This window comes from Cadophora gregata (genome assembly GCF_030347475.1).
Source record: "Cadophora gregata isolate MNR1 chromosome Unknown scaffold_16, whole genome shotgun sequence".
In the NCBI taxonomy this organism is placed as follows: Eukaryota; Fungi; Ascomycota; class Leotiomycetes; order Helotiales; family Ploettnerulaceae; genus Cadophora; species Cadophora gregata.
In genome coordinates, this window is record NW_026695939.1 from 78,612 (window position 1) to 104,989 (window position 26,378).

Genomic DNA, 26,378 nt, shown 5'->3' on the forward strand with positions numbered 1-26,378 from the left:
AGGTTGCAACCCGCCGCAATTTGTTCATAAAAGGGGGAGGGGCAAGAATTTTCCGAAATGCCCATGAAAAATTTCTGAGGTGTTTTCCTGGTGAGTGCTGGTCTCCAACATTTTATTCTATAGAGATTTCAATCAGCATGAGAGCCTAGATGGTTTATGGATTAGTCAATCAGTCGGCCATGGACAATCCGAATGAGATTTGAAAATAAAGTAAAGAATCCAAGTGTTATGGGATATGTGTTGGTCCAGTTGAAGTACCTCTGATATGCAAGGTGAATTTCTCTTTTCACAAACAAGAGCAACCGAGTTGAAACATCAACAAAGACATCCTAACTTCCACCAACCACACCTCAAGCAAGCAGGATCCTAACACCGCCACCTGGCAGCCACATAACATCATTTGTACATTAATATATTGCTAGTTTACTCCATTATTCTAGTGGTCTGAAAATGAATCCTCTCTACCACATACTCCCTTTATTCTTGGGTCTGACAATGGGTCCGCCAAGAAGCAGGGTAAAATCTCTGTGCGGCCTGGAGTTGAGTCTGACTTGACAATTAAAAGCGTGCAAACAGAGCAAACAGGCTTAGGAGTGACGATTTTTTAATTTAAAGCATTGTCATACTCGATATATACCTACAATTCAAGAGCTCACGGACGTTGTGAGACCCTCGTGTAGCCTGAATATCTAAGTAAAAAAAGTGTCTCACAAGGCTTAACGAGCACAAATCCAATATCAGTAGGTTCGGACTTCAGAAATCGAAAAGCCGAGCTGGAAATCCTGTCTATTCTACTGGTCAGAACCCCCCAGCGAAGATCTGTCTTGGAGACTCCATTGTCAGTCCAAGAATAAAGGGAGTATCTGCTCTCCCTGCTGAAAAGCAAGACTTCCGTTCACACGGTGACCTCACTCACTGACTCGGCCCCCAGCAACGGAAAACCTCCACCTCTACCCTTAAGCTCAACTCCGCCCCTCCCATCGAAGCCCAAACTTCGGCAGAAGAGACCTCCACATATGACTAGCCTCCATGCCATCAAAACCCTCCACTGCGTTGACTGAAAAGGCGAGATTAATATCGCGCTCTGTTGGATTTAGATTTGGAATTGAGATTGTGATTTAACATAAGGCTGGGCAATGAGGATACATGCTCGTTCTCTCGGTTTTTGCTTTGCTTTCTGGCAGTGTCAAATACGAATGTAGGAATGTGTAACGTAGATGTGGATGATGAGATGAAAATCCAAGATGTAGCTGGACTTCTTTTGCCTTTGGAGCGTACAGGACATGTATGAGTTGAGATTGGAACCAACCTTGGTGGGAGTTGAGGATGGCAATGGAGTTGGACTTGACGTCCGATTTCAGGGCAGTCGAACTTGACACACATTGAAGAATGCGATACTCATGACAAATGAGCAGGCGCGTTGCTATCTTCTTCTACATCAACGTTATTCGTAAGAGGCAGCCTAAATTTACAATAAATGGAGAGAAACGAGAATTGGAAATTTAGTCCGGGACCTAGGGCTTCGCTTTCACAATTCTCTACGTATCTTGCAGCGACTAGACCTCTAGAAACAACGTCACTGTTCAATAAATAATAAGAGACTGTTAATTCCATCGGTATTGAAATTTCCTGCAAAACGATCAGTAGTCGTTCTGAAGTAGGAAGTTGAATCTCAATGACTTCCCATCTGGGAACCATTGCTGGGCACAAAGGAGATCCGCATTCGGTAGGCAAGATGCGGGAGATCCAGAATTTATTCTCATCCGGTCTAGATAGATAATTACAGTACTTGATTCGTATTGTGGAATTCCAATCCTGTTTTTCGAAAAGAGCAACCAAGAATGAGAAATACCTCCCAAACTCGAAACCCCATGTCTAACCGTGAAAAGGCACATAAATGCCCCCTCTCCCCTTGCCCCTTCCCCTCTCCAACAAACACATCATCACATTCTACCACAGGCCCGACAACCAATCCCTATCCCAAGTCTTCCACATCCGACAAAGTTCAAAATACACGAGATAACTCTCCCCCCACCAGAGCGTGTATTTATACACCTCCTCCATCGTTCCTACCACTGAATGATTTACTAGGTAGTAGCTACCTAGCTTCACAGCTAAACAGAAATCGTCCTGTGCAGAGCTAGTGTGATTTAGTTGGTATTTCCATCTCCCATCTCACCCTTTCAATTTCAATTTCATTATATATCTAAATATGCAGGCGGATATATGAAGCGGAAGGGGATGCAGTAGAGGTACATTCATAAGGTAGTGCAGGTTTATATGTATTTGCATTTGTGTTTGCAGTTTCCGACTCGATTCGCTTCGCTTCGTCTGTTTACTTCACCAGAACCGGAACCAGCCTACGGTAGGAGGAACAATGTAACGCTGCAGCACCAAATAACGCACAAGACCTGAAATTCAACTCAAATCATCCCAATCCACCTCAATTCAACTCAATCCAGGTTCCAACTCAGCCAAGTGGAAGTATCAAATCACGCGATCCTCATCATCGCATCAGCACCCCCCTCCCTCCCTCACTCTCACTCACTCACCGACCGCTGTGCCACTCCCACGCACCCACCACCCACCATACCACAGCAACTCCCCCTCTCCCTCCACTCCAGCTACATTCTCAACTTCCAACTCCTAACTCCTATCTCCGGCAATCACATCACTGCCTTAGTAAGGTAGGTACCTAGCCTAGTATCGACAGAACTTCGCACTTTTTCTTATCTTATCATATTATATTATATCCAATAACATGACTTAGTCTTCCTCCAAAATATCCCTGAGAGGCATGGCATAAACACAATTACATTAAGTCGAGATGAGACGAGGTCAGATGCGACGAGATAAGATGCGATGTGACAGGAGGTCGGTAATATATTAATTATGCTGCCTGGTTCATCACTGCCGATGGGTAGGCAGGTACGGAAGTGTGTGAATAGGTATCTATCTATTGCAAAGCTAGTAGAGCAGAGCAGAGCAGAGCAGAGTAGAGTAGAAAAATCAGTCAGTACCTACCTACTCACCTACACAGCCAGACAGCGTAGAGAAGCGTGATTCAATTAATAACATGACACCGACATAACAGGGCAATAAGAAAAGCTGTACTTAATGACAAGAGGGCAAAAACCTTCGAAGAGAAAAGAAAGGAACACTAACTTAATCGAGCCGAGAAATCGAGATGAAGGCCTGTAATTTTGTTTATGAGTGGGGAGAGGGGTTTCCTTATAATTTCTAACAGAGGAAAGGAAAGAAAAAAGAAATCTAGTTCCATAGTCCTCGTTGTATGTGTATACATCTATCTACCAATCAATAGTGAATAGAATCGAAAACAAAACAAGAAACTACCGAGGTATATACATAAGAAAAGAACAAACTCAACTTAACTCAAGACATTTCTCGAGTCATACAGTCCTACCGTGCGTGCATCTACATTCTACATCTACCCCTCTTTATTTCGCATTATAATTTTTCTTTTTCGCTTAGAAGAATTTTAAATTTCAAATTTTATATTCATACTTTAATATATCTCATCCTATCCCTATCCCATCCCATCTCCAATCCCGAGTTCCATTCCCTTCATGCTACTCTGATCCGAAAATTCGATGATCTGCCTGTCTGCCCCCGCTGTCCCCGCTGTCCCCGCTGTACCGCTGTAGCAGTGTTCATAGTAAGAAAAAAAAAAGAAAAAAACGCCAGAAATCCAGAAGCCAGAAGCCAGATCCAATAATTACTAAATCCCATGCCGAAAAGTCGAGTCGAAACGCCACGGCCCAGGTGATATGATATGATATGATATAGTCTGATTTGATTTGAAGCTTTGTATTGTATTGTATTGTATTGTTTGCTTGCTTGCTTGCTTGCTTGCATGTGAGTATAATGTAGTAAGCTGTGATGGGCGACCTCCCGCCCGAACGCCAGAAATAGGTATGATTGCCAAATCAATGCTGCCACCGTCCCCCTTCTTGATTCGTAATGCGTGATATCATTTTTCATGATATCGTGTCGATCTCCGAGGAGTGTCTGATCCGCTGTGATTCAGCGTGAAGAGGACTTTGTATCTGTCTTCTGCATGGTTACCCTGAAGATTGTAGAGCTGGGTGTGTCTCGCCTTGAGCGTAAACACACATATCCAAAATATGCCTTTCTTCGGACCACCGCTTTCAAGCCACAACACCCCTCGCAGCGCCTCCAATACCCCACTTGAACCTCCGCAAACTACCTGTACTTCCCCTCGCAACTTCCCTCCCACATCCCCCTCCTCCACTGGCCATACTCGACCCATTCAATCCAGTCATGGCTTCTCCTCTCCCAACCTCCCGTCCAATCACATACCCCGCTCCAAAGCCCACTACACTGACCAGCACTACCACGCCCGCAGACATAACCCAGGTCAACAAAGTCGGCGAGATCATACTCTCCTCCTCTAGAACCTGCACCCTCTTCTTCTTCAACGCTCTGCTCTTCTCGCCTGCTGGTTTGGTAGCGGCTGCTTTCCGTTTTCCTTTCTCGACTGCCTCTTGGCTCGAGATAGACGGACTGCTTCGTGCGCGGGTTGAAGGGGAAAGTGGACGAGATGTGTTTGCTGCCGCGGTAGGTGGGGCCATTAATTCCGATTCCGGGACGAAGCGTAGACCCATCGGTTCATTGCACGTCATGGTGTTACCACTCTGGTTACGCTTGGGGAGGCCTCGAGCAGCTGCTGCGCCGATGGAAAGTAGGGTATTAAGTGAGGCTCGAAGGGCGGCATCGTGGTCAACGGTATTGTTGTAGACTGAGTGTTGGCGTGTTGTTCGAGGTGGGTATGATTGTCGGGTGTTGGAATGAGGTGGGAAGTAGGAGCCTGGTACACCGGGTCTTTGAGATGGTGGATGGGAGAATGCGTTTGGTTGTGGTGTGAATGCCTGTCCTGCGTCTGTTCTCCGTCCTAACGCCGTGGCATTCTCATCGTCGTCATCTGACTCTGATCCAGACCCAGCATCAAATTCGCGGTGTGATGTTGTAGGTAGAATTTGTTCATTTGAGCTGGTCATTACTCGGTCGGACTCGCTATCACTCTCCTCGTATTCTTCTTGACTGCTTGTACTGGTTTGTCTAGTTTCTAGGCTGATGTATGATGGTTGTCCTGGTGCTCTCCGCCGTCTGCGAGAGTTGGGATCATGTTGTACGCGTAAACCAGTTGTTACTATCTCGTCGCCGATTGATGAGAGGGATGAGGACGATGGTTGAGATGCTATCTCGACCCAGGACTCTGTGGAAAATGCGTTAATTTCGGGACAGTTTGATAAGAGGTTGGTCATACCATCGTTCCGCACCCGCGCAACGCCTGATGGATGTGCCATATCTGTGATTCTCGCAGACCTACTACCAGAAATCTGGTCGCTAGTTTGTTGCGAGAGTATGGTGTTGTTTTGGTGGAAAGGAGCCATGATGGCCTGAGAGGACGGAGGAATCAAGGTGGGGTTGTTGAGCGGTGAGATTGATAGAACCGCGGACTTGGAGCGACGTCCGACTCGAGCGGACCAAGTGAATGAGGCTCTTGTCGGCAGGCGCCCTCGATTATTGTATTATATAGCTCTGACTATCTGCCAAGTCAACAGACCGCTTCTTTGTGGAGGCTGGAGATGCTCTGCTCACTCTGCTTTGTTGTCGACTTGTCGAGGGACGATGCGCAACCAAGGAAGCTGCGGTTGAACTCCGGTCGGAGGGATAAGGTTAACGCCGCGGGGTGGTGGAGAGAGGAGAAGCAGATCAGATTAGATTAGAAGCGAGAGGCGGGGGTGTGAAGCTGTTGATCCAAGGAAATACACATGAAACTGTGAGGAGAATGACAGAGTGAAGATGGGGATATGAAGTGAAGCAAAGAGAGGTGAGGATGTTGACGTGAGCAGCTCTGAGCCAGAATGCGAATGGACAATATTAATGTGAGGAGTGAGTGAGTGAGCCTGGCTGAGGACTCGATAGGTACGGCAATGGGACTCAGCCCAGGCCAACCCCCCGTGCCCAATGAAGCCCCGTACTACTACTGGCCTGTGCTGCCCTGCCCTGCGCTGGCTGTAACTCGTGCTTCTTCTGCCCCTTCTGCCCCTTCTGCCCCCTCGTCGGTGAGTGGTGACACGCTGCCAGCGAATAAATAGCGAATAATGGGCGCCAGTGTTTCGGCTGCCTGATACCGCGATAAGCCTGGATGAGAAGAGATCCCAGCTTGGCACTGAGACGAGGGAGGAGGTGGGAGGATGAGCCTCAAGCCTAGACCAGATTGAGGCCAGAAGTTTACCTCCGTATGATGTGGATGTGGGAGATCTTTCTTATTATGAGATCATGGACTTATACTTTCGTGTCACTCCAATACAGTATCGCGGGAAAACATGCTGCATTCCTTCCGGCACCTCCTTGCTGAAGATGGCATGATATCTCTCTCATTGATACTTATATAAAACTAGGGAGGGATATGTTGTTCACCTGCTCTTCTCGAGTCCTCGTCTGTCTCGAAGAATGACAACTATCCGAACACGGCTAACATTACTTCCAGGTGCAGGAAGCAGCCGCCCAGGGGTCTCATTAGTCTCGTGCCCCATGATACACTGTCATGCATCTCCAGAAGAAGACAAAAAGGTGTCGAATCATTAAGATGATCGACCTCTGTTCCCGTGATTGGATGGCCCACTCCTTGTGTGACCCTCCTCCATGAGTTGATCTTGGAAACCAGAGTCATGTGTATTGATATCACGTGGCACAACAGTCTAGGCCAGGTGCCCACGACTCGTTTCCTTAGGACGAACTAACAGATACACTCAAGGATTCGTTGCATGAAGTTCCATCATAGAAAGCTGAGTTTCCTGTGAGTTTCTACTACCAACAAGCATCAATGCCCAATTGAGCTTCTGACAGCCACAAATCATGGATCAAAGAAAGCTTCAATAGCGGCTTTTGAACAAGACCGATCTCCGCACTCCGAAAATAATATTTATGAGATTCGTCGGATCTGGAAACTAATGATGTATTCAATGTCTCTGCTAAACTGTTCTAGAAAACAAATATTACTGCAGGAAACCCAGCTAGAATTCAGTAGCTGGCCTCGACACCTATCCAAAACAAGGGTCATCCCACTAAGCGAATCCGCACCAGCTCCCCACCCAAACAAAGCTATACCCAAGCATCAACACAGGCCATCAAAGCGCATCCAAGTGTTGAAACAAAAACAAGTCAAATGGGCATGTTTTCTGGAAAAGTGACTTTCCGGTCATGAACTACCTGCCAGTCGCATTACGCATCTCCATGCCTATCTGTCTCCAGGGGCTATGCCCAGGAAGTTAAGGTCAATATCTATGTCCGGTTACGATTCATGTTTACTGATATCTTGAAGCCTGATCTCGTGCTTTTCAATTTTTCTTTCTATAATTTATCTCAAGTTTTCATTTTCCGTCTCATTCTTTCCTGTCTCGTTGCTGTCATTGCAAATTTTCGACTTTTCGATTATTGTTTATTCCACTGTCCTAAGCGAATTCGTCTACTCGTTGACCATTGATACCAACCATCAATATATTCAACATGCAGCTTGTCGATGTCAGCAGCCATGCATTTGCATCCCTCAAATCCAAAGCCGCCAAGGTCCCCAAACTCCGACGGGACAAGAAGACGAAGCAAGAGCCCGAGCTTGAGATCCACGAACCGGTTCTTTCAGAGACTGTGGAGCCAGTAACCGAATCAACACCTACGATTCAACCATTCGATATTCCAAGACCAGTTCATGCAAAGAAGACACAGGCAGATACACCACCAGTGAACGTACCAATACCTGTCCTTCAGCCAATTGATATCCCTAAGCCGGTCCACGCCAAACCAGTAAAGGCAGAGGCAGCTGCGCAGCCAGCTACTGCACCGGCTCCAGCCTCCGCTCCTGCTCCAGCAACAACTGCAACACCTACACTCCAACCATTTGACATTCCCAAGCCGGTTCACGCCAAAAAGGCATCATGGAGAAGCCCCCCCAAGAAAGACAAATCCAAACCCACACCTACAACCACGCAACCAGCCCCTCAGCCCAACGAGCCCAACGAACCCACCCACATCGTCTCGCAACTCCAAACCCTCGCCGCCACAACCCCATCCCCCTACCCACCCCCCTCAACCCACCCCCTCTTCCCCGCACCCCCAACCTACATGCCGCCCACCCTCCCATCCCGCATCAAAACGCACCTCCTCCACCAACTCCCCTCCCACATCCTCTCCAGCATCGGCATCCTCTTCCTCCTACTCACCTACCTCCTCCACACCCTCCGCCGGCTCTTCACCATCCGGTCCTTCTCGGGCCCACAACACCGCCCCTTCGCAGCCGAAGAGTCGCGCCGCGCCGAACTCCGCAAGATCGACGCCATCGCCTGGAAGAAGCACGATCTACAGCGGAAAAGCACGTTTGCTGACATCGCCGCCGCTGCAGACGTAGAAGCCAATGCGGGAGCGGGAGCGGTAGGGGCGCTGGCGAAGGATGGGTATGTGCCTTCTGAAGGAGGGGAGGACAAGTTTCTCGTTGATGTGGGGTATTATGCCCGGCGAGTAGGGCTGGATAGTGAAGAGGTGAAGGTGCAGACTGAGGATGGGTTTGTGCTTGATTTGTGGCATGTGTTTGATCCGAGGGAGTATACGCCGTTGAGTAGGGCGCAGAGGATGGTGAGGGGCCCGGAGTGTATTGATGAGATTAGGGGGCCGAGTCGGGAGGTTGCGGCGGTGAGTGATGAGAAGGAGAAGGGGAAGGAGGGGGAGGGGGAGGCGAATAAGAGGAGGCAGAAGTATCCGGTTTTGATGATGCCGGGGTTGATGCAGAGCTCGGGGGTATATTGTACGGATGATGATCATTCGCTTGCGTTTTGGTTGTGTAAGCAGGGGTATGATGTTTGGTTGGGGAATAATAGGTGTGGATTTGAGCCGGAGCATGTTGAGTTCAAGAAGGGGGATCCGAGGATGTGGAATTGGAATAGTAAGTTTTTACCTGAGCCCGGATCGTTTTCTCGCTTAACCGAGTAAACACACCTCCAACTCCTCAAGTCAAAATCTGAATCTGAATGTTTGAAGATTAAGCGGCTAATTAATTTGTCACAGTCACACATATGGCCACTCTCGACCTCCCAGCCCTAACCGCCCGTGTTCTTTCAGAAACCTCCTGCTCAACGCTCGGTCTAATCGCCCACTCGCAAGGCACAACTCAAACCCTCATTGCTCTCTCCAAACATCAACGACCATCGATCTCTGCCAAGATCTCCGTTTTCTGTGCCCTAGCTCCAGCTGCCGTACGTACTTTCTGTTCTCGTCTACCTTTCCCTGCTATACATTATCTCAAAATCCGAGAGAAATCCCACCACTTATCTGTCCTAAACACCAAGATCCAAATCCAACCCAAATCTCAATCCTGCGATATCAACTTCCATTTTTGCTCCAGCTAACCAATTCCCAGTACACCGGTCCCCTCCTCGACCACCACCCCTTCAAACTCCTCCGCCAGCTCCCCACTCCCCTCTTCCGGCTCATCCTAGGCCGCAAATCCTTCCTCCCCATCCTCACCATCTTCTCCCTCCTGCGGGGGCGACTCCTCCCACACCGCCTCCTCGGAACCCTCTCCTACCAAATCTACGCCTACCTCTTCTCCTGGACAGACACAAACTGGGACTCCGCCCTCCGACACCGACACTTCCTCTTCGCGCCGACACGGATCTCCTCGCTAGCCATGCAATGGTGGCTGTCCAAGCAGGGGTTCGCACACCATGGGTCGATATTGTCGAGCCATGAGCAGGTGCAGAGAGAGGTGGAGGAGGATCTGCTGCAGGATTATTTTAGGAATGTGGAGGGGAGGATTGAGGAGGATTTTGCGACGAGTTTGTTGGAGAAGCATGTTAGGGAGCCGAGGGCGCCGGAGAGCTGGTTTGCGGATGGGGTGGGTGATGGGGCGGGGGGGAGGACGCCGCCGATGGCGTTTTGGATTGGTGGGGAGGATACGTTGTGTGATGGGAGGGAGTTGTTGAATAGGTTTGAGAGGGGGAGGGAGCCTGGCGTGAGGATTCTGGAGGGTGGGAGGAATGTGATTCAGGGGTATAGTCATTTAGATGTGGTGTGGGCTTGTGATGTTATTGAGAGGGTGGGTTTGGGGGTTAGGGATGCGGTTTGGAGGAGTGTAGGGAAGGAGGGGAGGGAGAGGTTTAGATTGCCGAAAGGGTGTGAGGCGGTGGAAGAGTGGGTTGATGATAGGGCTTTTGGGAGTGGTGGGGTGGAAAAGAGAGAAGGGAGTACGGACTTGGAGGATAGTGAGAGTGAGAAGGAGGAGGGGAAGGAAGGGGTTGAGAAGACGGTGAGTGATAAGGAGATGGTTGATTGATTCCAAATATCAAAAATGAAAGGAGTGGACAGTGGAGGTAATAGACTGCCATCAAAAGTAATTTTGTAATGTTGTATTTCGTAGTATCAAAATCATTTCAACTTTTCGAGCTTTATGTGATTATGAGTCGTAACTTTGTTGTCTGCCAGGTTCACAGCCTAATACCTAGGTATATTGCCTCGCTAGAAATACAAATCAGTCTATTGCAGACACCAGTTCAAACGACCGCACTGTAATAAACAAGATCTACTCTAAGAGTTCTCGTAATCAAAGTTCTCAACAGCCAACTAATATAAACGCTAAACATCAAATCCTCCAGAATGCTCCTGTTCACAGCATCAGCTTCACGATCTGCTCGCTGACATGTTCCCGCATCATATCTCTTCAGCGAGGTCATTCCTTAGGATTGTTCTATCTCGACACACCTTCCTCGGATGACAATCTAGGGGATTAATTCTCTCCAATGTACCCATAATTCGCAGTCAATCAAAAGTTCGGCTAGTGTCCGTCCTAGCTGCCCACCTCAGAAAAATCTGTGACCTGCCAGGAGAGAAATTCTAAATCTTTTCCTTGGAGATTGTCCAATGTTGCCATGTTCAACTTTATGCTTGTTAAAGGCGACAGGCGTTGGCATGGATAGCAATGGGGGAGCGAAACATGATCTGGATTAGGACATGCTCTCGTGATGCTTGCGCTAAGTTCCTGTATGCACTTGAGAAACCAAATGGATTGCGTACAATGTAAATCGTATACCTTGGTGAGGACTAGGAGGATGGATATATCTCAACCTTTGAGCCAAGCCATGCTGTGCTCATGTTCGTCATACCACAGAACCTGTGAGTGCGGTCCAAAAAGAATGGGATCATTTCTTCGTGTCTTCATGCGAGACTTTCATGAATTTTGAGGGAAAGGATGTAGCATGCTGAGATTTAAGTAAGAGAAGAGTATACCGTGACGTGATTGAGGCCTGCCATTCATTCGTCATATCAAGGGTAAGCTAACAGCTTTGTCTGTCAATTCTATCTACGCTGCGTTGATGCAGGACTATGTATGCAACGCCATCAAACTTATTATATAAATGGCACGTGAAGACACAATAGTGGAGCAGTCAAGAATATTTTAAAGAAGATTTTATTGTTTGCAGTGAAGAAGCAACTAGTCCAGAGAGCAAGCAGGGTATTACTCACCAATATGGTACAAGGATGCGTAAACAAACGCACCACAAACTATCCATGAGCTACACCTATCCACCATCCCAGCCAAAGAAACCTCGAACTTTTCCCAACCCCAAGTAGACAGAAGACGTTGTAATCCCTCAGTAGCCAAGCCCACATGAAGATCGATCCACTTCTTTATACCAATCTCCATAAGAAGAAGGCAAGTGAAGCTTCATCTCGACTTCGGTATAGCCAAAGAGCCCACAGATCGGAACAGGTCAATATGAATCCCAAACGCCCCACAAATGCAAAGATCGTGTCAAAAAGTATCGGACGGGACAGCCACAAGCCAACAGCCCACTGGTGAAAGTATCTCAAGCCCACAAGTTTGATCTCAAAGCCCACAGCTCCTATGAAGGAGTATAGTCAAAAGAGCCCACAACCCACAAAGCCAACGAAACCCACAGAGTCAACACGCGTTCTCCACAAGGAGATTGTGTGCGGCAGTGCTGACAGGCATGCAGTCCTCATACATGCCAGACTTAGAAAGTCTGCTTCTTGCCCTTGAAGTCACCGAAGCCACCTCTGTTGGTGCTTCCACCACGTCCACCGCCACGGCCACCTCCTCGTCCTCCACGATCACCAAAGCCTCCACGGCCACGTCCGCCACCGCGTCCTCCACGGTCGCCGAATCCACCTCGTCCGCCACGTCCACCTCCACGGCCACCACCCTCACCACGGTCTGGCTTAGGTGTAGCATAGTCAAGTCTGACGGGACGGCCAGCAATATCAGCACCGGTCATAGCCTCGAAAGCAGTCTTGGCATCGTCGATGGAAGAGAAGGTGACATATCCGAAGCCTTTGGGGTTACCAGTCTCCCTGTGAAGATGTTAGATATGTCAAACCGGGGTAGAACGAGAGTACTTACATATCAGTTGGAAGTCTGACATTGATGACAGTTCCGTGCTCGCCGAAAGCCTCACCGACAGTGTTCTCATCAGCATCAAAGGACAAGTTGCCCAAGAAGAGAGTGTCGGAAGGAGGGTTCTGGGAGTCACCATATGCTTGAGCACGGCTTTGAGCGCGGTCTCTGGGTGGTGCATCGGAACGGGGGGTGGAGAAGTCAACATTGGCCTCACGACCGTCAATCATGCTACCCTTCTTGGCCTTGAGAGCGGCAGCGGCAGAAGCAGAGCTGGTGAATTCAACGTAACCGAAACCCTTGGAGCGACCAGTGGCCTTGTCACTGATGACACGGGCGCCAGAGATCTCACCAAACTCCTCGAACTCTCGGAGAAGCCAGTCATCATCAACGTTCCAGCTCAAGTTACCAACGAACAAGTTCTTGGATCCGGTATCTTCAGCAGTCTCCTCAGTCTTGGTCTTCTTTGTAGCAGCCTCGGGCTCGTCTTCGGCCTTGCGCTTCTTGCTTGGTGCAGCCTCTTTCTCGCTCTCTGAATCGCTGGAATCGGAATCAGATCCGGAAGCAGAGTCCTCGGCATCATCCTCGCTGGAGTCGGAAGATTCGGAGTCGGCAGAGTCAGAATCGGATTCCTTCTGGCGCAATTAGCATATGGTTTCATTGGCATGCGACGATGTGATTAACTTACAGTAGCCTTTGCGACGGCCTTGGCAGCGCCGTTCACAGCAGCCTTTCCAGTGGCAGCAGCCTTCTTTGCGACGTCCTTAACGACTGCGGCTGGCTTGCTCTCTTCTTCGGAGTCAGATTCAGAGGCAGAGTCGCTATCATCGCTATCGGAAGCGGCAGCTGACTTGGAGGAGTCAGAATCGGCTTCAGAATCATCATCATCCTCTGAGGAATCAGAGGAATCGGAATCGGCATCAGAGGAGGAGGAATCAGAGGAGGAATCTACCTCTTTCTTGGCAGCTCCATTGGTCTTCCCGTTGGCCTTTCCGTTGGCAACTGGCTTCTTGACCTCAGCCTCGGACTCAGAGTCGCTGGCAGAGTCAGAGTCGGAAGACTCGCTGTCGGATGGGGTGGCCGCCTTGACAACGGCCTTTGGTGCCTTCTTGCCATTGATCTTGGAGGCAGTCTCCTTTGCGATCGCCTTGGATTGGGCTTTGGGGGTCTGGGAAGGCTTAGTGACAGACGCATTTTTGACAACTTTGGTGGGTTTGACTTCAGCCTTGGACTTGCTAGAAGTCTTGGAATCCTTGGTCTTTGCCATTGTGAAGGTGGCGTGGGGGAGAGTAGAAGGATGTAAGTAGAGATATTCGAAGAATGTTTCGAAGATCTGTGGTTTGGAAAGTGAGGAGAGTTTGGAAGAGTCAAAAAGGATGCAGAAAAACAGAAAGCTGGCGGTGGGAGGAAAGCTCTTATCTGGATTTTTTCTTTCCTCGCGTATCGTAGCGCGACGCTAATCTGCCTAGCGCATAAAATGGTGCAGGCGGTGGCGGGCAAGCGCTGTGAGGAAATCAGGCAGGAACGAGGCAGAAACCTCGAATCGTGACAAGCCGAATCGCTGAGCTTCAATTGACAATTCCGAATGCCCTCATTGCGCCTGGAGGTCCACAACTAGACAATCCCACCTCGACACGACTCAATCGCTCTCCTCAGCCCTCTAAACCTCACGGCCAATTACCACAATGGCACCAACTCCCGAATCCGCCGCGTTCCTAGCAAAGAAGCCCACCGTTCCCCCGACCTTTGATGGTGTTGACTACGATGATACGCCACGGTTGAAGCAAGCACAGGATGCTATTATCAGGGAACAATGGGTCAGGAGTATGATGGCGAGATTGGTCAGAGAGGAGATGGGAAAGTGCTATTACAGGGAGGGAGTCAATCATTTGGAAAAGTGTGGTGCATTGAGAGGTAAGCTCTGAGGAACTGGGGAGCGCAGAATTGCAGAATTACACAAACAAAGCTCCGCGAACGAGTTCAAAAAGACATATAAGGCTGATTCATGTGGCAGAACGATACCTTGAGCTGTTGAAGGAATCGAAGATCAAGGGTTACCTATTCCAACAACAAAACTACATCCCAAAGAGCGAATAAGCTGGGCAGGGGAGGATCAAGGGAGTTCGGATGCCGCAAATATGTTGCAAGTGCCATTGAGAGGACACTGAAGCTTTACGTTAGAAGCTGTCTATTCTAGAAGGGGAAGGTCAAGCTATGAATGCTGGGATGCAAGCTTTGAAGACAAACAGATCTTCAATTCGTGCAATTGTAAATACCAAAATCTGTACAACCAAGCGTGAAGACTTCAGAACATTTTGTGTGATATTTGTTTCTAGTCAGATTTCTTGTTTATGGCAGGTCATGCACATAGAGCTTTATTGGGGAGCTATCACCACCACAGGACATGAAGGCTCGGAATTACACCACCACCCATTGAACATGAATACCACCCATTGTTCAATCTTCAACTGTCAAGATGTAGTTTTCCACTTAACAACTATTCGCATATTTAATTTCCACGCTAGACCATTACATGTCCAGTCCATGCGAATCCAAGCTAACAAACATATCTGATATCCACAGCACAACCTACGCGGCCCGGCCACCGTACAAAAAATATCTCGAGCTTCAAGCACCACCCAAACCACAACATCCTCCCTCCCGAATCCCAATTCCCAACCACAACTGCAACAATGATCTGCACACGCTGTCTCCGGCTCTCCTCTTCCTCTATACGGACCCAATCCCTCTCCAAATCCTCATCCACCTCCCTCCTCCGACAATTCAGCACCTCCAGCGCCCGCTTCACCACTCCAAGTCCCTCCTCTCCATCCCCAGCAGCAAGCACACTCCCCAACCTCAGCACACCACTCTCAACAAGCGGGGCAGCGACATCAACAGGAACAGCACCAAAGAAAGGCCCAACAATCATATCGAGCTGTCCGGCTGGCACCCCGCTAAAGGGAATAAATTATCTGAAAGGAAGAGACGACCCTGTTGCGCTGGCTGAGGAGGAGTATCCGGAGTGGTTATGGACGTGTCTTGATAAGAAGGTCATTGAGGGGGACGAAGGGGGGGCTGTTGGTGATGAGTTTTGTGAGTTTTCTTTCTTTACATGGTAACATTTTGTTATCGGTGTTTGGAGAAGAGATGAGATTGAGGTTGGATTTCGAATTGGAATCTGAGCTGGGAGGAGAGGATGATTGCAACTGAGACTGTGGAGAAGTCATTCGACTGGATTGGTCTGAATCGAAAGCTTCTTCCTTCAGCTGGCTGGTCTTGGGCTATTGAATTGGAGACGGAGGAGATCATGGGATCCAGAAGGCATGAGCAGAAGTGCTGCTGTGGCATTGTCACATCCTTCCGTGCTCTTCAATAACTGAAATCCCCAATAACCCCTCCCACTATCACTTCTCTCTGCCCTGGCGCATCCTATTCAAACCTTTATTTTCTTCCCAAAAAACTCAGCAGCTAACACCTCCTCCTTAGCCAAATCCGCCAAACTCCGTCGCAAAGCCGCCAAACGGGCCCGCAAACTCGAAGCCATGCGCCTCGCAGCCGGCGAAGCCGCACCCGAAGCTCGCATTCCTCTAACACAGCAATCGATTGACTTGCCTTCTAATAGTGAGGGAACAACGAAGGGTGCTCTAGATGCGGAGGACAAGAGAGAGGAGTTGAGGGGGGCGATGAGGAGGGAGAGAAGAAAGGGGATTAAGGAGGCGAATTATTTGAGGGGGATGTAGTAGGGTTGTTGCTGAGGGCTTGTGCTTCAGGGCAGGGAGAGAACTGTATGGTTTCATGCGTGGATGTTTGGAGGTGTGGATGGGTGTAGAGGCGTTCTTGTATGATGAACTTAAGCTCTAGCTTGGGAGGGCTTTAAAGGCTCACTCGAGCGCAGTCGAGCTGGTGGAGAAGTGCATGAGGAGAGAATTTGTACATGTATAGATGGTGTAGGAATACTACCTATGAAAGGAAGAAGTAAGAGGGCGGAATGTTGTACAATACCTACATATAGCATGATGTCAACTCAAGTCGAGTCAAAATCAGAAGAGTGTAAATTTGAAATAGCTGACATTTACTATACCAAATGACGCTTTTTATCTCCAAAATGGGTCACCCAAGACCATTGTATTTACGTGCAGTCCTCACAACTCTCGGTTCCTGTGCAGGATCGAATCCCAAGTAAGCAACACTAGACCGATGCTCCGCTAACATAGGTATCTGAAATTTCCAAGAAATATGCCCATAATGAACTCACTCTGCACTATTCTTGCCTCTCAGCAGTTAAGTGATTCCCACCCACCTCACAAACAAATCTTTGGGCGAAGCTCGAACCCTTTCATCCTAACTCCACGTTCCACCTTCCAAGCCGAATCACCTCCCATAGTACAGAAAATAATCAACCGCAACTCTCAGATCATCAGCCCTCACATCATCATAGAACAACGGATCAATCCCCAACCCCGGCTGACGCAGAACCACTATCGGTCCCCTCCAATCGTGAGTCATCTCTCCTTTCGTAGTCTGTCTCACACAAACATTCGGCGTCGATCCATCAATCAGAAAGGCATCTCGACAAATCACCTGAACAGTATAGCTAAGATCGAATCCACGCAGTGCATTCCGCTGTATTGGCTTGAACTCCTTGCCACTTTTGTATTTAGGATCAGTGTCCTCGACGCTGAGAACTGCTTCGGTATTCGGCACCTCGTATGCCATCCCATCGTCCTCGTCGACTCGTCGTTCGCACTCGATCCAGATCAGAGTTGGATCTTTGGAGTCAACTGGGAAGAGAATGGCGAGTTTGTGCGAGGGTGAGGGTCGTGCTGGGAGGGAGGTGAAGGCCTTGCAGATTGTCTTGTGGAGAGGCCAGTCGAGTTTCTGACAGGCTGGAGAGCAGTATGCACTTGAACGGCATGTTGAGCAGAACTTGGTGTTGGACGAGTTACAGACTGAACACGTGGGAGTTGCCATCTGGTGCTAGCTCGTTGGTGTGAATAGAGGGGACAGAGAGGTGGTAGTATATTTCAAGATGTCAAAGGCGAGGAGCTCAGCTGGAAATGGTGCGGGGTCGTGGTTACACGAACCTGTTGTCGTGACTCAAGACTTTTGGAAGAAATTTGGGGTCTGGTTATGCGCTCATTCACAGGTTGAGATGAATCGTAGTGACAATTGTACAGGCCTCGGTAGTTCAATCTAATTGAGGGTTTGCCGGAAGAGGCTTTGCGCAACGGAGCTCGCTTGCGACTTTGAGAATGTAAACACATCAAGTGTAGAGGTTGAAAAAAGTAAGGAATAGACGCACAATACTTGAGGTATGACTGGTTCTATTAACGTATGTGTGAAGATTGCTTGTGTACTTTCAAGGGATCCCTTTGTTCTCAGCTCACAAAGACGGACGCTCATCTCTATCATTTGCATTTGAATGCTACCTTCTGGCTAGCCTTCCTTCTTGTGCTCTAAGCTGGTAATGTAGAGTATAGCTTCTTGTAGAAACCGATCTCTTTACCATATTTTGACTTTGCAAGTCATGGCCCCCTATACCTAACACCATGCGATTCATTGAACGCCCAATAAAGCCTTTAGTCTGACATAGCACGCCTCTCTAATATCTATCATACACTTTCCCTCTCATCCTCAAGCCTCAACCTCCAATCCATTACTCCCCCTCACCCTCTCCAATCGATGACTTCTTAAGCTGAATCTCGTTCTTAAGATTCCGAATCGTGCTATCCAAGCGAGCCTTAATAATGTGATTACTAGCCACCGCGCGCTTCGCCAAGTTCTCCGCAAGCGTCCTCTCCATCTCCGCAATGTCCTCCCTAACACCCGCCATATTCGCCATCCTCTCCTTCTCCTCATCGTCCATCTCACTGCCTTCATCGTCGTCATCGTCGTCGTCCTCGAAGGATTCGCCGCCGCTGTCTTCTTGGTTTTCGGTGTCGGCTCCGGGGAGAATGTCGCCGGTTGCGGGAGTGGCTGCGACAGTTGACATGGGCGTGGCGGCTTCGAGTTCTTCTTCGTTCATGTTCATTTCTAGTGCGGCCTCGAGGTCAGCTTCGAAGTCGATGCCGAACTGGGCGTCTATATCGCCATCCGCGTCTGCATCACCGCCGAGTTGAGAATTGAAGTTGGCTTCGGCGTGAGTAGCACCAGATTGACCGTGGTTCTGTGTAAAGTACCCATCGTCTTCCTCTCCCTCAGCATCCTCGTTGTCATCCTCTTCCTCATCTTCTTCGTCCTCGGAGTACTGCTGTGCTTGGCCATATCTAGCTGGTGTACTTCCATCCCGGCTATACGATTGACTTTGCTGTCTCGCATTTGGATCGAAGACATGATACTTTGAGACTGTGCACTTTCTGTCTGCTTCGAGTAGTCTCTGAACCTCTCTCTCGGTCTTCTCAATCTCATCTCTGTGTATACGCTTTCTGAATCGACGCTTGCGGCAGTTGTGCATGGGAGCGGTAAGACCGTGGGGGTATTGGTAGTTTGAAGGGTCGATGATGGATGGTAGAGGAATGGTTTTGGCTTCTTGTTCGTCTCTGACTCTTGCGAAGACCCACAACATCTGACAGATGTCGGCACTCTTCCACCAACCCCTCTTGTCCCAACTCTTCATTCCTTCGGTAATCGTTGGAAGGTCAACGAGGGTTGATGCATACCAATTTCCGCGAACTTGGAGAGCTCCCCGTCGTCCACTGTCCTCATAGAACTTCATTATAATCTCCGCACCACCGCTACTCTTTGAGATGCCAATCAACTTCTTCTCGATACAGTATTTGACATACTCGGCATCGTCACCAGGAACCATTCGTAGAATGAACTGTTCCTCAATATGTGGATCATCTTCGCGGTCACTAGCTTCCGAATCGTAGCCATCTCCGGGAGGTCGGGGGGGCTTCTTGCCCTTAGGTTTTATTCTAACGCTGCCAGTGGAGAACGGAGTGGCGGGAGTCTTTGCAACCGGAGTCTTAGAGGTTAAGGAGAGCTTCACACCCTTAGGTTTCTCAAATCCGCCCGTGTTCAGCTTCAATTTCTTGGAAGGCTGTACGACTTGGATAGTAGAGCCATCTGCGTCGCTTCCATGATCATCCTCCTTTGCGCGCTTTTTGCTCTCGAGTAGCTTCGCGCTGGGTTTGGGTGGTCGACCAGCCTTGCTCTTTTTCGGTTTGGCTGGCTCGACAGCTGCGGTTGGAGTAGGTGGTACTGATCCGCTCTTTGTATTGAACTTGATTTTGAGAGCGCTCTTCGTAGGAACAGGGGCTGGACGAGCTGGAGCTGGGACATCTGAGGGTGGTGTACTTTGTGATGGGTGGCTTTGTGTGCTCTGCGATGGGCCATTGAAGCTCTGAGAGGATGAGTCAAGGCCTGGAGTCGGCTCCTTCTTCGTACTTTTCGTAACAAACTTCAATTTTGTAAACGGATTGCCGCTCATTTTGGGTGTATTGTCACCGCGCAAATGCGACGGTGCTGTAACGTGGGTTGCGCTCTTTGTGGATGTAGGAGGAGGAAGAGTAGGGCGTAATATCGCAAGCTAATCGGTGGCGGGAGTCGATTCGTTGGAGCACATCGATCGAGTAGGTAAGACCGCTGTGTTTTGAATATCTGGGAGGTCGCTGGGGAGTTGTTGGGAGGAGAGATCGAGGTTGGGTTTCTGCGTATGGTGTGGAGTTGTAAAGTATGGAGTTGAAAGAGCGCGGGGAGACGCGGCTGGAATATTTCGATACGGCGGCCTTCAGAGACCCAAAACGCCACTGAGTTTAAAAGTGAAGTCCAGAATGCTACATCAAATATACGGACGATTCACGCCCAGCTTTCAGATCGTCCACCTCTACGGCTCCGTATATCAGGCTCGGTCATGAAGTGTTCTACATTCTCAATTCCTCGTCCCTGACCAGCGCACCCAAGTCAAATCCTCCTCCGACAAGACAATGGCAACTCCTCACGCGCTTCACCACTCTCTCCTCCGACCCTGCGTTCTCCATATCCTCCGAGCAGCAGGTTACCATTCTACGCGCCCGTCAGTCCTAGATACTCTCACCGATCTAGCGGCGCGATACATGTTCCTCCTGGCCCAGACTACGGCGAATCATGCCTCCCTGAATCACAATGCGCCGGAACTGTCACTCGAGATCGCAGTTCAAGATGTTAGGATGGCAATGCAGGATTGTGGAGCTCTAGGACCCGAGAAGACATTCGAGGAGCAGGAATGGGAAGGTATTGAGGATACAAGAGGTATTGATGCGTTCCTGGCGTGGGCAAGAGGACCAGCGAATCGTGAGATCAGGAGAGTTGCGCTTGAGGGTGCCGAGGGAGCGAAAGATGATTATTTGGCAGGTTCGTTGAAGCTTCTTTCAAGCATTCTAGAAGTTGTTACTGACAATAGACAGTACTCAAACAGAAACATGCCGCTGCGGACGAAGATACAAGATATACTGGTACTCTCCTGGGTAAACCAGCAGAGCTACGGGCAGTCAAAGTCGAGGGCGGGGAGATCTCAAGCGTCAAGGAATGGGCTGAACGACTCCAGAAACCGGCTGCGAGCACGTCGATACAGTCTTCTCGGCGGCAATCGTCTGCTCTCAGTTCATTAGACGACACGATGGAAGATATGGATTTCTCGACATGACGGTTAATTGCATCACGATGCATTGCGCGGCGTTGGGCGGCTGGGCTAGGTTGGGACAGGATGGTATGTGTACAATATCTGGAAATACCCTCTATAAAACGAGATACACGGGTTACTTTTTTAATCCTTCCCAATCATACTTTACTACAACAATTTATCCTTCAGTCCCTGGTATGTGTTCCAATTTCTCCACGCCTTATACACTGTTCAAGCTTTCGTTAGCAACTCTTCCCCCCGCTCCCCCATCCACACTCTCCCCCTCCCTCCTCGCAGCCTTGATCTCCTCCCTAGCACCCTTCTGCTCCTCCTTCTGCCTATCCAAATCACTCGTCAAACTCCCCTCCTCTCCCCACCCCGCAATCTTCTTATTGAACTGCGCATTCATGACTTCTCCTTCTCCAGGGGCGCGCATCTGCTCGCCGTCGAGATCTTCTTGCTGTGGCCCGATCTTGGAGCTGGATAGGGTGGCATTGCTGTCGTCGGCGTTGTCTTGAGGATGGTCGCCGTGTCCGGCTGCGGTGGCGGATCCAACTGAGGTTGCGGGCGTGGCTGTTGAGGAGGACTTGCTGTCTGAGGGACCGAAGGTTGTGCCTGCTCCCCGGGCGGAATTGAGGCTAGATTGGTCTTGGGAGGCGGACATGGTATGATTTGAAGTTCGTATGAGTGAGGTAGCTGGAGAGAAGTATGCTCCTTGGTTCAATGGAGTTGGGGTAAAAGAAGCTCGAGTTGAGGCTTCGAGGTTTTGAGGGCTGGGATTTGCAACACAGGTATTTTCAGTTTTCGTTTATATCAATTCAAATCAAATCAAGTTTAAGTTAGGAAGAGCTCTAGGACAAACTGTCAAAAGTAGCAAGGCTTCGGTTTGCACTGCGTTCATTGCGAGCTAGATGGATGATCCCCCATCAAAAGTAGGTGACGTCGACGGCTCGAGGCTGGCTCATCAACTCGATGATGCGGGTGCCCCGCCCCACCTGGTCTACAGTACAGTACTTGTCAGCCTTGTTGATCCACTCCAATCAAGGGCTCTCGGCTATTATTCCTCGAAAGTAAACAATTCTCTTGTTCTTGTTACATTATCTCCGAGTTCAATTTATAGCTTTAGAATTCTTTGCCTAAATATCGTCGTTTTCGATACATCCTCTGACCTGAATTGCGCCTCAGTCTCCATCTTCGTTCATCTCCTCATCCTCTGGAGATAGCGTATCCCCAGCTGCCACAAGCAGCTCAGCAATATTATCATAACCACAAAGCTTCGCAAGATCAGCCGCAGTACAGTTTCCTCCACCCTGGCCACCAGTAGTCCTCTTATTCAAGGATGCAGGTTTCCTACCGTCCGGATTCAAAAGCACCTCAACAACTTGAAGATGCCCATAATTTGCCGCAAAATGTAGAGGTGTCCATGAACTATCATCGACAGCTTCGATATCCGCACCAGCTTTCAGAAGCTCCCTAGCACATTCATCCTTTCCTTTGAAAGAAGCCATATGTAAAGGCCGTCTCCCATCGAAGTTTCGGGCTTCGATTTCCGCCCCAGCTGAGATGAGAATATTGACCGTCTCAGCATTTCCATATCCAGCTGCGTTATGCAGTGGAGTGTACTCATCGCCATAAGAGGTCCTGATATTGACATCACATCCCCTTTCGATCAAGAACTCGCACATCTCCGCCTGTCCTCGAGTCGCTGCTACCATGAGCGGTGCTTCATTAGCCAGCAAAGCAGATCCAAGATCCGCCAGCCCCATGTCCAGAATGACTTTTGCGGCTGGGACATTCCCTGAGCTCAGGGCTACAAGAAACGGAGTTCCCTTCTTTCCAAGCTGTCGATTTGGATCCGCGCCAGCTTCGAGTAGAATCCGGACATTCTCCTCGATGTTGTCCATAAAGTACTTCTCTTCGCAAGCAGCTGACAGAGCCGTTCGTGCATGAGACCAGCAGTCCGGCTGATCGATTTGGGCATCGACATCTGCACCCTTCTCAATCAGCAGTCTGAGAACATCTGGATTTCCAGTCCCCGCGTAATGAATCGGTAGATGGCCTTGTTTCTGCTTGACATTCAGGGAAGCAAGTCCCTCCGGCCACTCCAGCAAGGTCCGACAAACCTCCAAATTCTTCCCCAGCACACCACAAGTCAGCGGCGTGCCATCATCGATATCGAATGAATCAACCTTCGCTCCTTTCTCAAGAAGCAGCTTCACCACATCAGCACGCCCAGCAGTGGCAGCTACATGCAGCGGTGTGCTGAACTCTCTAAACGTCCCGCTCTTGAACTTCCCGCCTGTCAGACCAGACAACAGTGCCGCCAACCCATGCTGATTCCCACACCCACACCCCTCATCATGACTCTCCGGCTCTTTATTATCAACGTCAATTACCGCACCAAGATCAATCAGCCTTTCCACAGCATCTGGAAATCCTGCTCTAGCAGCATAGTGCAGAGGCGTGTTGCCGACGCAATCATGAGGATTTAGATTTGCGCCGTGAGAGACGAGCAGTTTGATGATTTCTATCTTGGAGCCGGTGGAGTCGTCGTCCCAGCTTTGAACGGCCTTGTGGAGTGGTGTCTCGTTGGTTTCTCTTGTGGTGGCGTTGATGGAGTAGGATGAGGTGGAGAGTATGGCTCGGATTTTGGAGAGATTGAGGGTGTCGGCGCCGGCGTGGAGGGGTGTCCAGTTGTCTGAGATTTGCCAGTCTTCTGTTACTGCGAAGGAGGAGGCTATTTCTGTGTCATCTGGTTGAGATGAGATATTTGGAGGCACCCCGTTCGCTTGTTCGGGTTGGTCTGACATGATGATAGTCTGGTTATGAATTTTGCAGCAAAACACTTCCTGAGACTTGGTTGTCTCTAAGCTGGATGTAAATACAGGGAAACACAATCAATTATATTTTTGAAGTCTCAATTTGAAGTTCTAAAAGTAATGGGTTCTAAACTCGCTAGTGCAGCTCGACACGAGGAATCCTTTTTTGTGGCTGTGGCTGAGGCTTCCGCTCTCGCTACACCACTCCGGAGGCTTGCATAGCCAGGCACCAGAGGTACTAACAGCCAATCAGAGAAAATGAGAACTCTTCTGTGTGACTTCACGCGTCTATTTCTATCTCATGGCTTTTGAACCCTTTCTATCGCTTCTCATGTTCCACAAGTGGTAGGTTATTTCTTGGTACCGACTCAGAGGGTAATCTTACCCAAGCCAAGCGAGGCCAGTCAATGGACGAACGGTAATTTCAGTGCACTTATTATGCCACTTGCTTTGCTCTTTTTTCGCTATTCGTTTGAAGCTGCTCTATTTCCTCTAATCTTCTCCATACAAGTCCTCAACAGAAGGCTTTTTCGTCTTTAGCTCTCCACTTTTTGACTTCTCTTCCGACTTTTCCACCACATCTACCTTCTTCTCATCCAAAGCCTCCTCTGACTCTTGGGTCGTTGTCGTTATATCTTCCTTCTCTTGAGCATCCTCTCCTTCTACCAGCTCAAACTCTTCCCCTTTCGCCAGAGCGTCTATTTTCTTTTCTCCTCCTTTGAGCTGAATTGGCAAGGCTGGAGATCCGAGAGTGATTGGTGAGGCTAGCCTTAAAATCTTGATTGGCTCCGGGGAATGTGAAGCTTTCGAATTTGGTGAGGTTTTGTCTGGACTTGACGCCGTTTCGGTATCGTCCTGAATAAGCTCTTTTGGTGATGTTTCCGGCGGACTAGTGCTGGACGTCTTTTTCTCGTTTTCTGTGTCTTCCTTCTTCGACTCTGCACTCACATCCTCATTCTGCTCTGAAATTTCAGCGACTGGCGTCACATTCTCAGCCTCAGTTTCAGTCTGAGTCTCATTCTCACTCTTTTTCCTCGACAGCCTTGGAATCGCCTTCTCCGGCAATACGCTCCTCGGCATCTCTCCTAACTCGCTCCAGACACCATATTCTTTGACCGCCTTCCCCAACCAGACATACGCACTATCCGGATCCTTCAAATACTCAATCGAGCACACGTCGATGAAACCTTGTCTGGAAATCATCGGCATATTGGCATTAAAGCGCATCGAGTTCCGGATCTTGCCTTCGACAGCGGACTGTGGTCTTTCGGTAGGGGGCTCGGCGGTCTCGTGGATGCGGACACTGAGGTAGTGCGAGATGACGAGGTCGCTGAAGTAGAGGCTTAGTTCGAGGTCGGCAACTTCCTTGCTGTGCTCGCCTTCTTCGCGGTCGAGGGCGATTTTCCCTGAGAGGTATCGTGTCAGCTTTTCTCCATCTCACAACGGCACCAGTCAAATGTCTGCTACAAAGGTTCACTTACAGATATTTGACTCCACACAGCCTTGAGCTTCCAGGAATTTGGAATATGTCTCTGGGCTTAAGAATCCTGTATGTTCTGGATCCAAACGGGAGAATATCGTGCTCATCAACGCAATAAATATCGGCGCCGGCGTAGCGTCTTCCTCAAACATCGCTTCCCATTTCTCTGGCTGTGGGTAGGACGGAGTTGTCGCCGCCTGACTATCCACCCTCTCAACACCCCTCCGAATGGATTTCGGTGGCGAAGGCGGGAGAACAGCCTCTCCCGACGGCGAAGATCCCTCAGTCTTGCTCTCATTTTCTGTAACTGCAGATTTCGAAATCCCAGTTACATCTACAGGTTCGAACGCCCCAGCTTTCGCCTTGTCATTGTCATTCTCACTTCCCTTCCTTGATAGCATGCCCTTTTTCTCTAGCGGCGCTTTCATGATATTCCACAACGCACCCCAATTAGCTGCACCAAGCGGCTCCTCTCCTTTGCCTTTTCCCTTTCCCTCCTGGCCCGACTCATCATTGACAGTTGATCTCGGTCTCGGCGGCAACGCAGGTGGTGGTCTTGGCGCAAAGCCAGGAGGGAGAGGGACTACCACGCCGGACTGCTTAAATACCATTGTCGAGTGGGAGTCGCCATGGGGTCTGTTGAAAGACTTGATGACGTGGCAGTTGGCGCAGAGGTGGTGGTTGGGACAGCTGTGGCAAGTTACGCGGGCGAGATGAGGGGGAATAGGATAAGTGCAGCTGTTACAGTTGTAGAGCTCTTTGGGTTGGGGACTTTCTGCCATTTTTGGGAGATATTGGTGCTGTAGAATATCTGAACAGATATTTTATAGCTTTCTCGTGCAAGATAATAACAATGATTAGAAAAATAAATGAGCTCAGAGGTCAGAGCAATGAATTCTAAAGATACCTTCTGCCGCGTTTCCCTCACGTTACAGATTAGCCTTGCCGAGCTTGTAAATGGAAGCTTCATCCCTGTCCACCCACTACTCAGAAGAGAGCTGTTGGTTGTCCAAGCGGGGGTAT

The 26,378-nt window shown here is 49.3% G+C and overlaps 11 protein-coding genes across 11 annotated transcripts; 4 read left to right on the plus strand and 7 right to left on the minus strand.

Moving 5' to 3' along the window:
* Nucleotides 1–3,485: 3,485 nt before the first annotated feature.
* ONS95_005270 (uncharacterized protein) lies at nucleotides 3,486–6,022 on the minus strand. The gene is made up of 3 exons (XM_058498670.1): nucleotides 5,644–6,022; nucleotides 5,309–5,587; nucleotides 3,486–5,257 (listed from the first exon to the last, which is right to left on the minus strand). The coding sequence occupies exons 2-3, from the start codon at nucleotides 5,433–5,435 to the stop codon at nucleotides 4,170–4,172; spliced, it is 1,215 nt and encodes a 404-aa protein (XP_058350935.1). The 5' UTR covers nucleotides 5,436–5,587; nucleotides 5,644–6,022; the 3' UTR covers nucleotides 3,486–4,169.
* Nucleotides 6,023–6,204: 182 nt separating this feature from the next.
* Nucleotides 6,205–10,372, plus strand: ONS95_005271 (uncharacterized protein; the record flags this gene model as incomplete). The annotated part of the gene is made up of 4 exons (XM_058498671.1): nucleotides 6,205–6,487; nucleotides 6,539–8,983; nucleotides 9,106–9,293; nucleotides 9,458–10,372. Exons 2-4 carry the CDS (start codon nucleotides 7,558–7,560, stop codon nucleotides 10,370–10,372), a joined length of 2,529 nt encoding a protein of 842 aa, XP_058350936.1. The 5' UTR covers nucleotides 6,205–6,487; nucleotides 6,539–7,557.
* Nucleotides 10,373–10,602: 230 nt separating this feature from the next.
* Nucleotides 10,603–13,818, minus strand: ONS95_005272 (uncharacterized protein). Its single transcript, XM_058498672.1, has 4 exons — nucleotides 13,140–13,818; nucleotides 12,458–13,083; nucleotides 11,126–12,408; nucleotides 10,603–11,074 (listed from the first exon to the last, which is right to left on the minus strand). The coding sequence occupies exons 1-3, from the start codon at nucleotides 13,716–13,718 to the stop codon at nucleotides 12,072–12,074; spliced, it is 1,542 nt and encodes a 513-aa protein (XP_058350937.1). The 5' UTR covers nucleotides 13,719–13,818; the 3' UTR covers nucleotides 10,603–11,074; nucleotides 11,126–12,071.
* Nucleotides 13,819–14,136: 318 nt separating this feature from the next.
* ONS95_005273 (uncharacterized protein) lies at nucleotides 14,137–14,548 on the plus strand (the record flags this gene model as incomplete). The annotated part of the gene is made up of 2 exons (XM_058498673.1): nucleotides 14,137–14,365; nucleotides 14,466–14,548. The coding sequence occupies 2 exons, from the start codon at nucleotides 14,137–14,139 to the stop codon at nucleotides 14,546–14,548; spliced, it is 312 nt and encodes a 103-aa protein (XP_058350938.1).
* A 596-nt stretch (nucleotides 14,549–15,144) lies between these two features.
* Nucleotides 15,145–16,194, plus strand: ONS95_005274 (uncharacterized protein; the record flags this gene model as incomplete). The annotated part of the gene is made up of 2 exons (XM_058498674.1): nucleotides 15,145–15,547; nucleotides 15,941–16,194. 2 exons carry the CDS (start codon nucleotides 15,145–15,147, stop codon nucleotides 16,192–16,194), a joined length of 657 nt encoding a protein of 218 aa, XP_058350939.1.
* Nucleotides 16,195–16,825: 631 nt separating this feature from the next.
* On the minus strand, nucleotides 16,826–17,425 carry ONS95_005275 (uncharacterized protein; the record flags this gene model as incomplete). Its single annotated transcript, XM_058498675.1, has 1 exon — nucleotides 16,826–17,425. The coding sequence occupies one exon, from the start codon at nucleotides 17,423–17,425 to the stop codon at nucleotides 16,826–16,828; it is 600 nt and encodes a 199-aa protein (XP_058350940.1).
* A 685-nt stretch (nucleotides 17,426–18,110) lies between these two features.
* Nucleotides 18,111–19,886, minus strand: ONS95_005276 (uncharacterized protein; the record flags this gene model as incomplete). Its single annotated transcript, XM_058498676.1, has 1 exon — nucleotides 18,111–19,886. One exon carries the CDS (start codon nucleotides 19,884–19,886, stop codon nucleotides 18,111–18,113), a length of 1,776 nt encoding a protein of 591 aa, XP_058350941.1.
* Nucleotides 19,887–20,252: 366 nt separating this feature from the next.
* Nucleotides 20,253–22,017, plus strand: ONS95_005277 (uncharacterized protein). The gene is made up of 3 exons (XM_058498677.1): nucleotides 20,253–20,788; nucleotides 20,842–21,251; nucleotides 21,483–22,017. Exons 1-2 carry the CDS (start codon nucleotides 20,383–20,385, stop codon nucleotides 21,078–21,080), a joined length of 645 nt encoding a protein of 214 aa, XP_058350942.1. The 5' UTR covers nucleotides 20,253–20,382; the 3' UTR covers nucleotides 21,081–21,251; nucleotides 21,483–22,017.
* On the minus strand, nucleotides 21,277–21,720 carry ONS95_005278 (uncharacterized protein; the record flags this gene model as incomplete). Its single annotated transcript, XM_058498678.1, has 1 exon — nucleotides 21,277–21,720. The coding sequence occupies one exon, from the start codon at nucleotides 21,718–21,720 to the stop codon at nucleotides 21,277–21,279; it is 444 nt and encodes a 147-aa protein (XP_058350943.1).
* A 220-nt stretch (nucleotides 22,018–22,237) lies between the features above and the next one.
* Nucleotides 22,238–23,866, minus strand: ANKRD16_2 (Ankyrin repeat domain-containing protein 16; the record flags this gene model as incomplete). The annotated part of the gene is made up of 1 exon (XM_058498679.1): nucleotides 22,238–23,866. One exon carries the CDS (start codon nucleotides 23,864–23,866, stop codon nucleotides 22,238–22,240), a length of 1,629 nt encoding a protein of 542 aa, XP_058350944.1.
* A 501-nt stretch (nucleotides 23,867–24,367) lies between these two features.
* On the minus strand, nucleotides 24,368–25,966 carry ONS95_005280 (uncharacterized protein; the record flags this gene model as incomplete). Its single annotated transcript, XM_058498680.1, has 2 exons — nucleotides 24,368–25,281; nucleotides 25,357–25,966. 2 exons carry the CDS (start codon nucleotides 25,964–25,966, stop codon nucleotides 24,368–24,370), a joined length of 1,524 nt encoding a protein of 507 aa, XP_058350945.1.
* Between the last annotated feature and the right edge of the window lie 412 nt (nucleotides 25,967–26,378).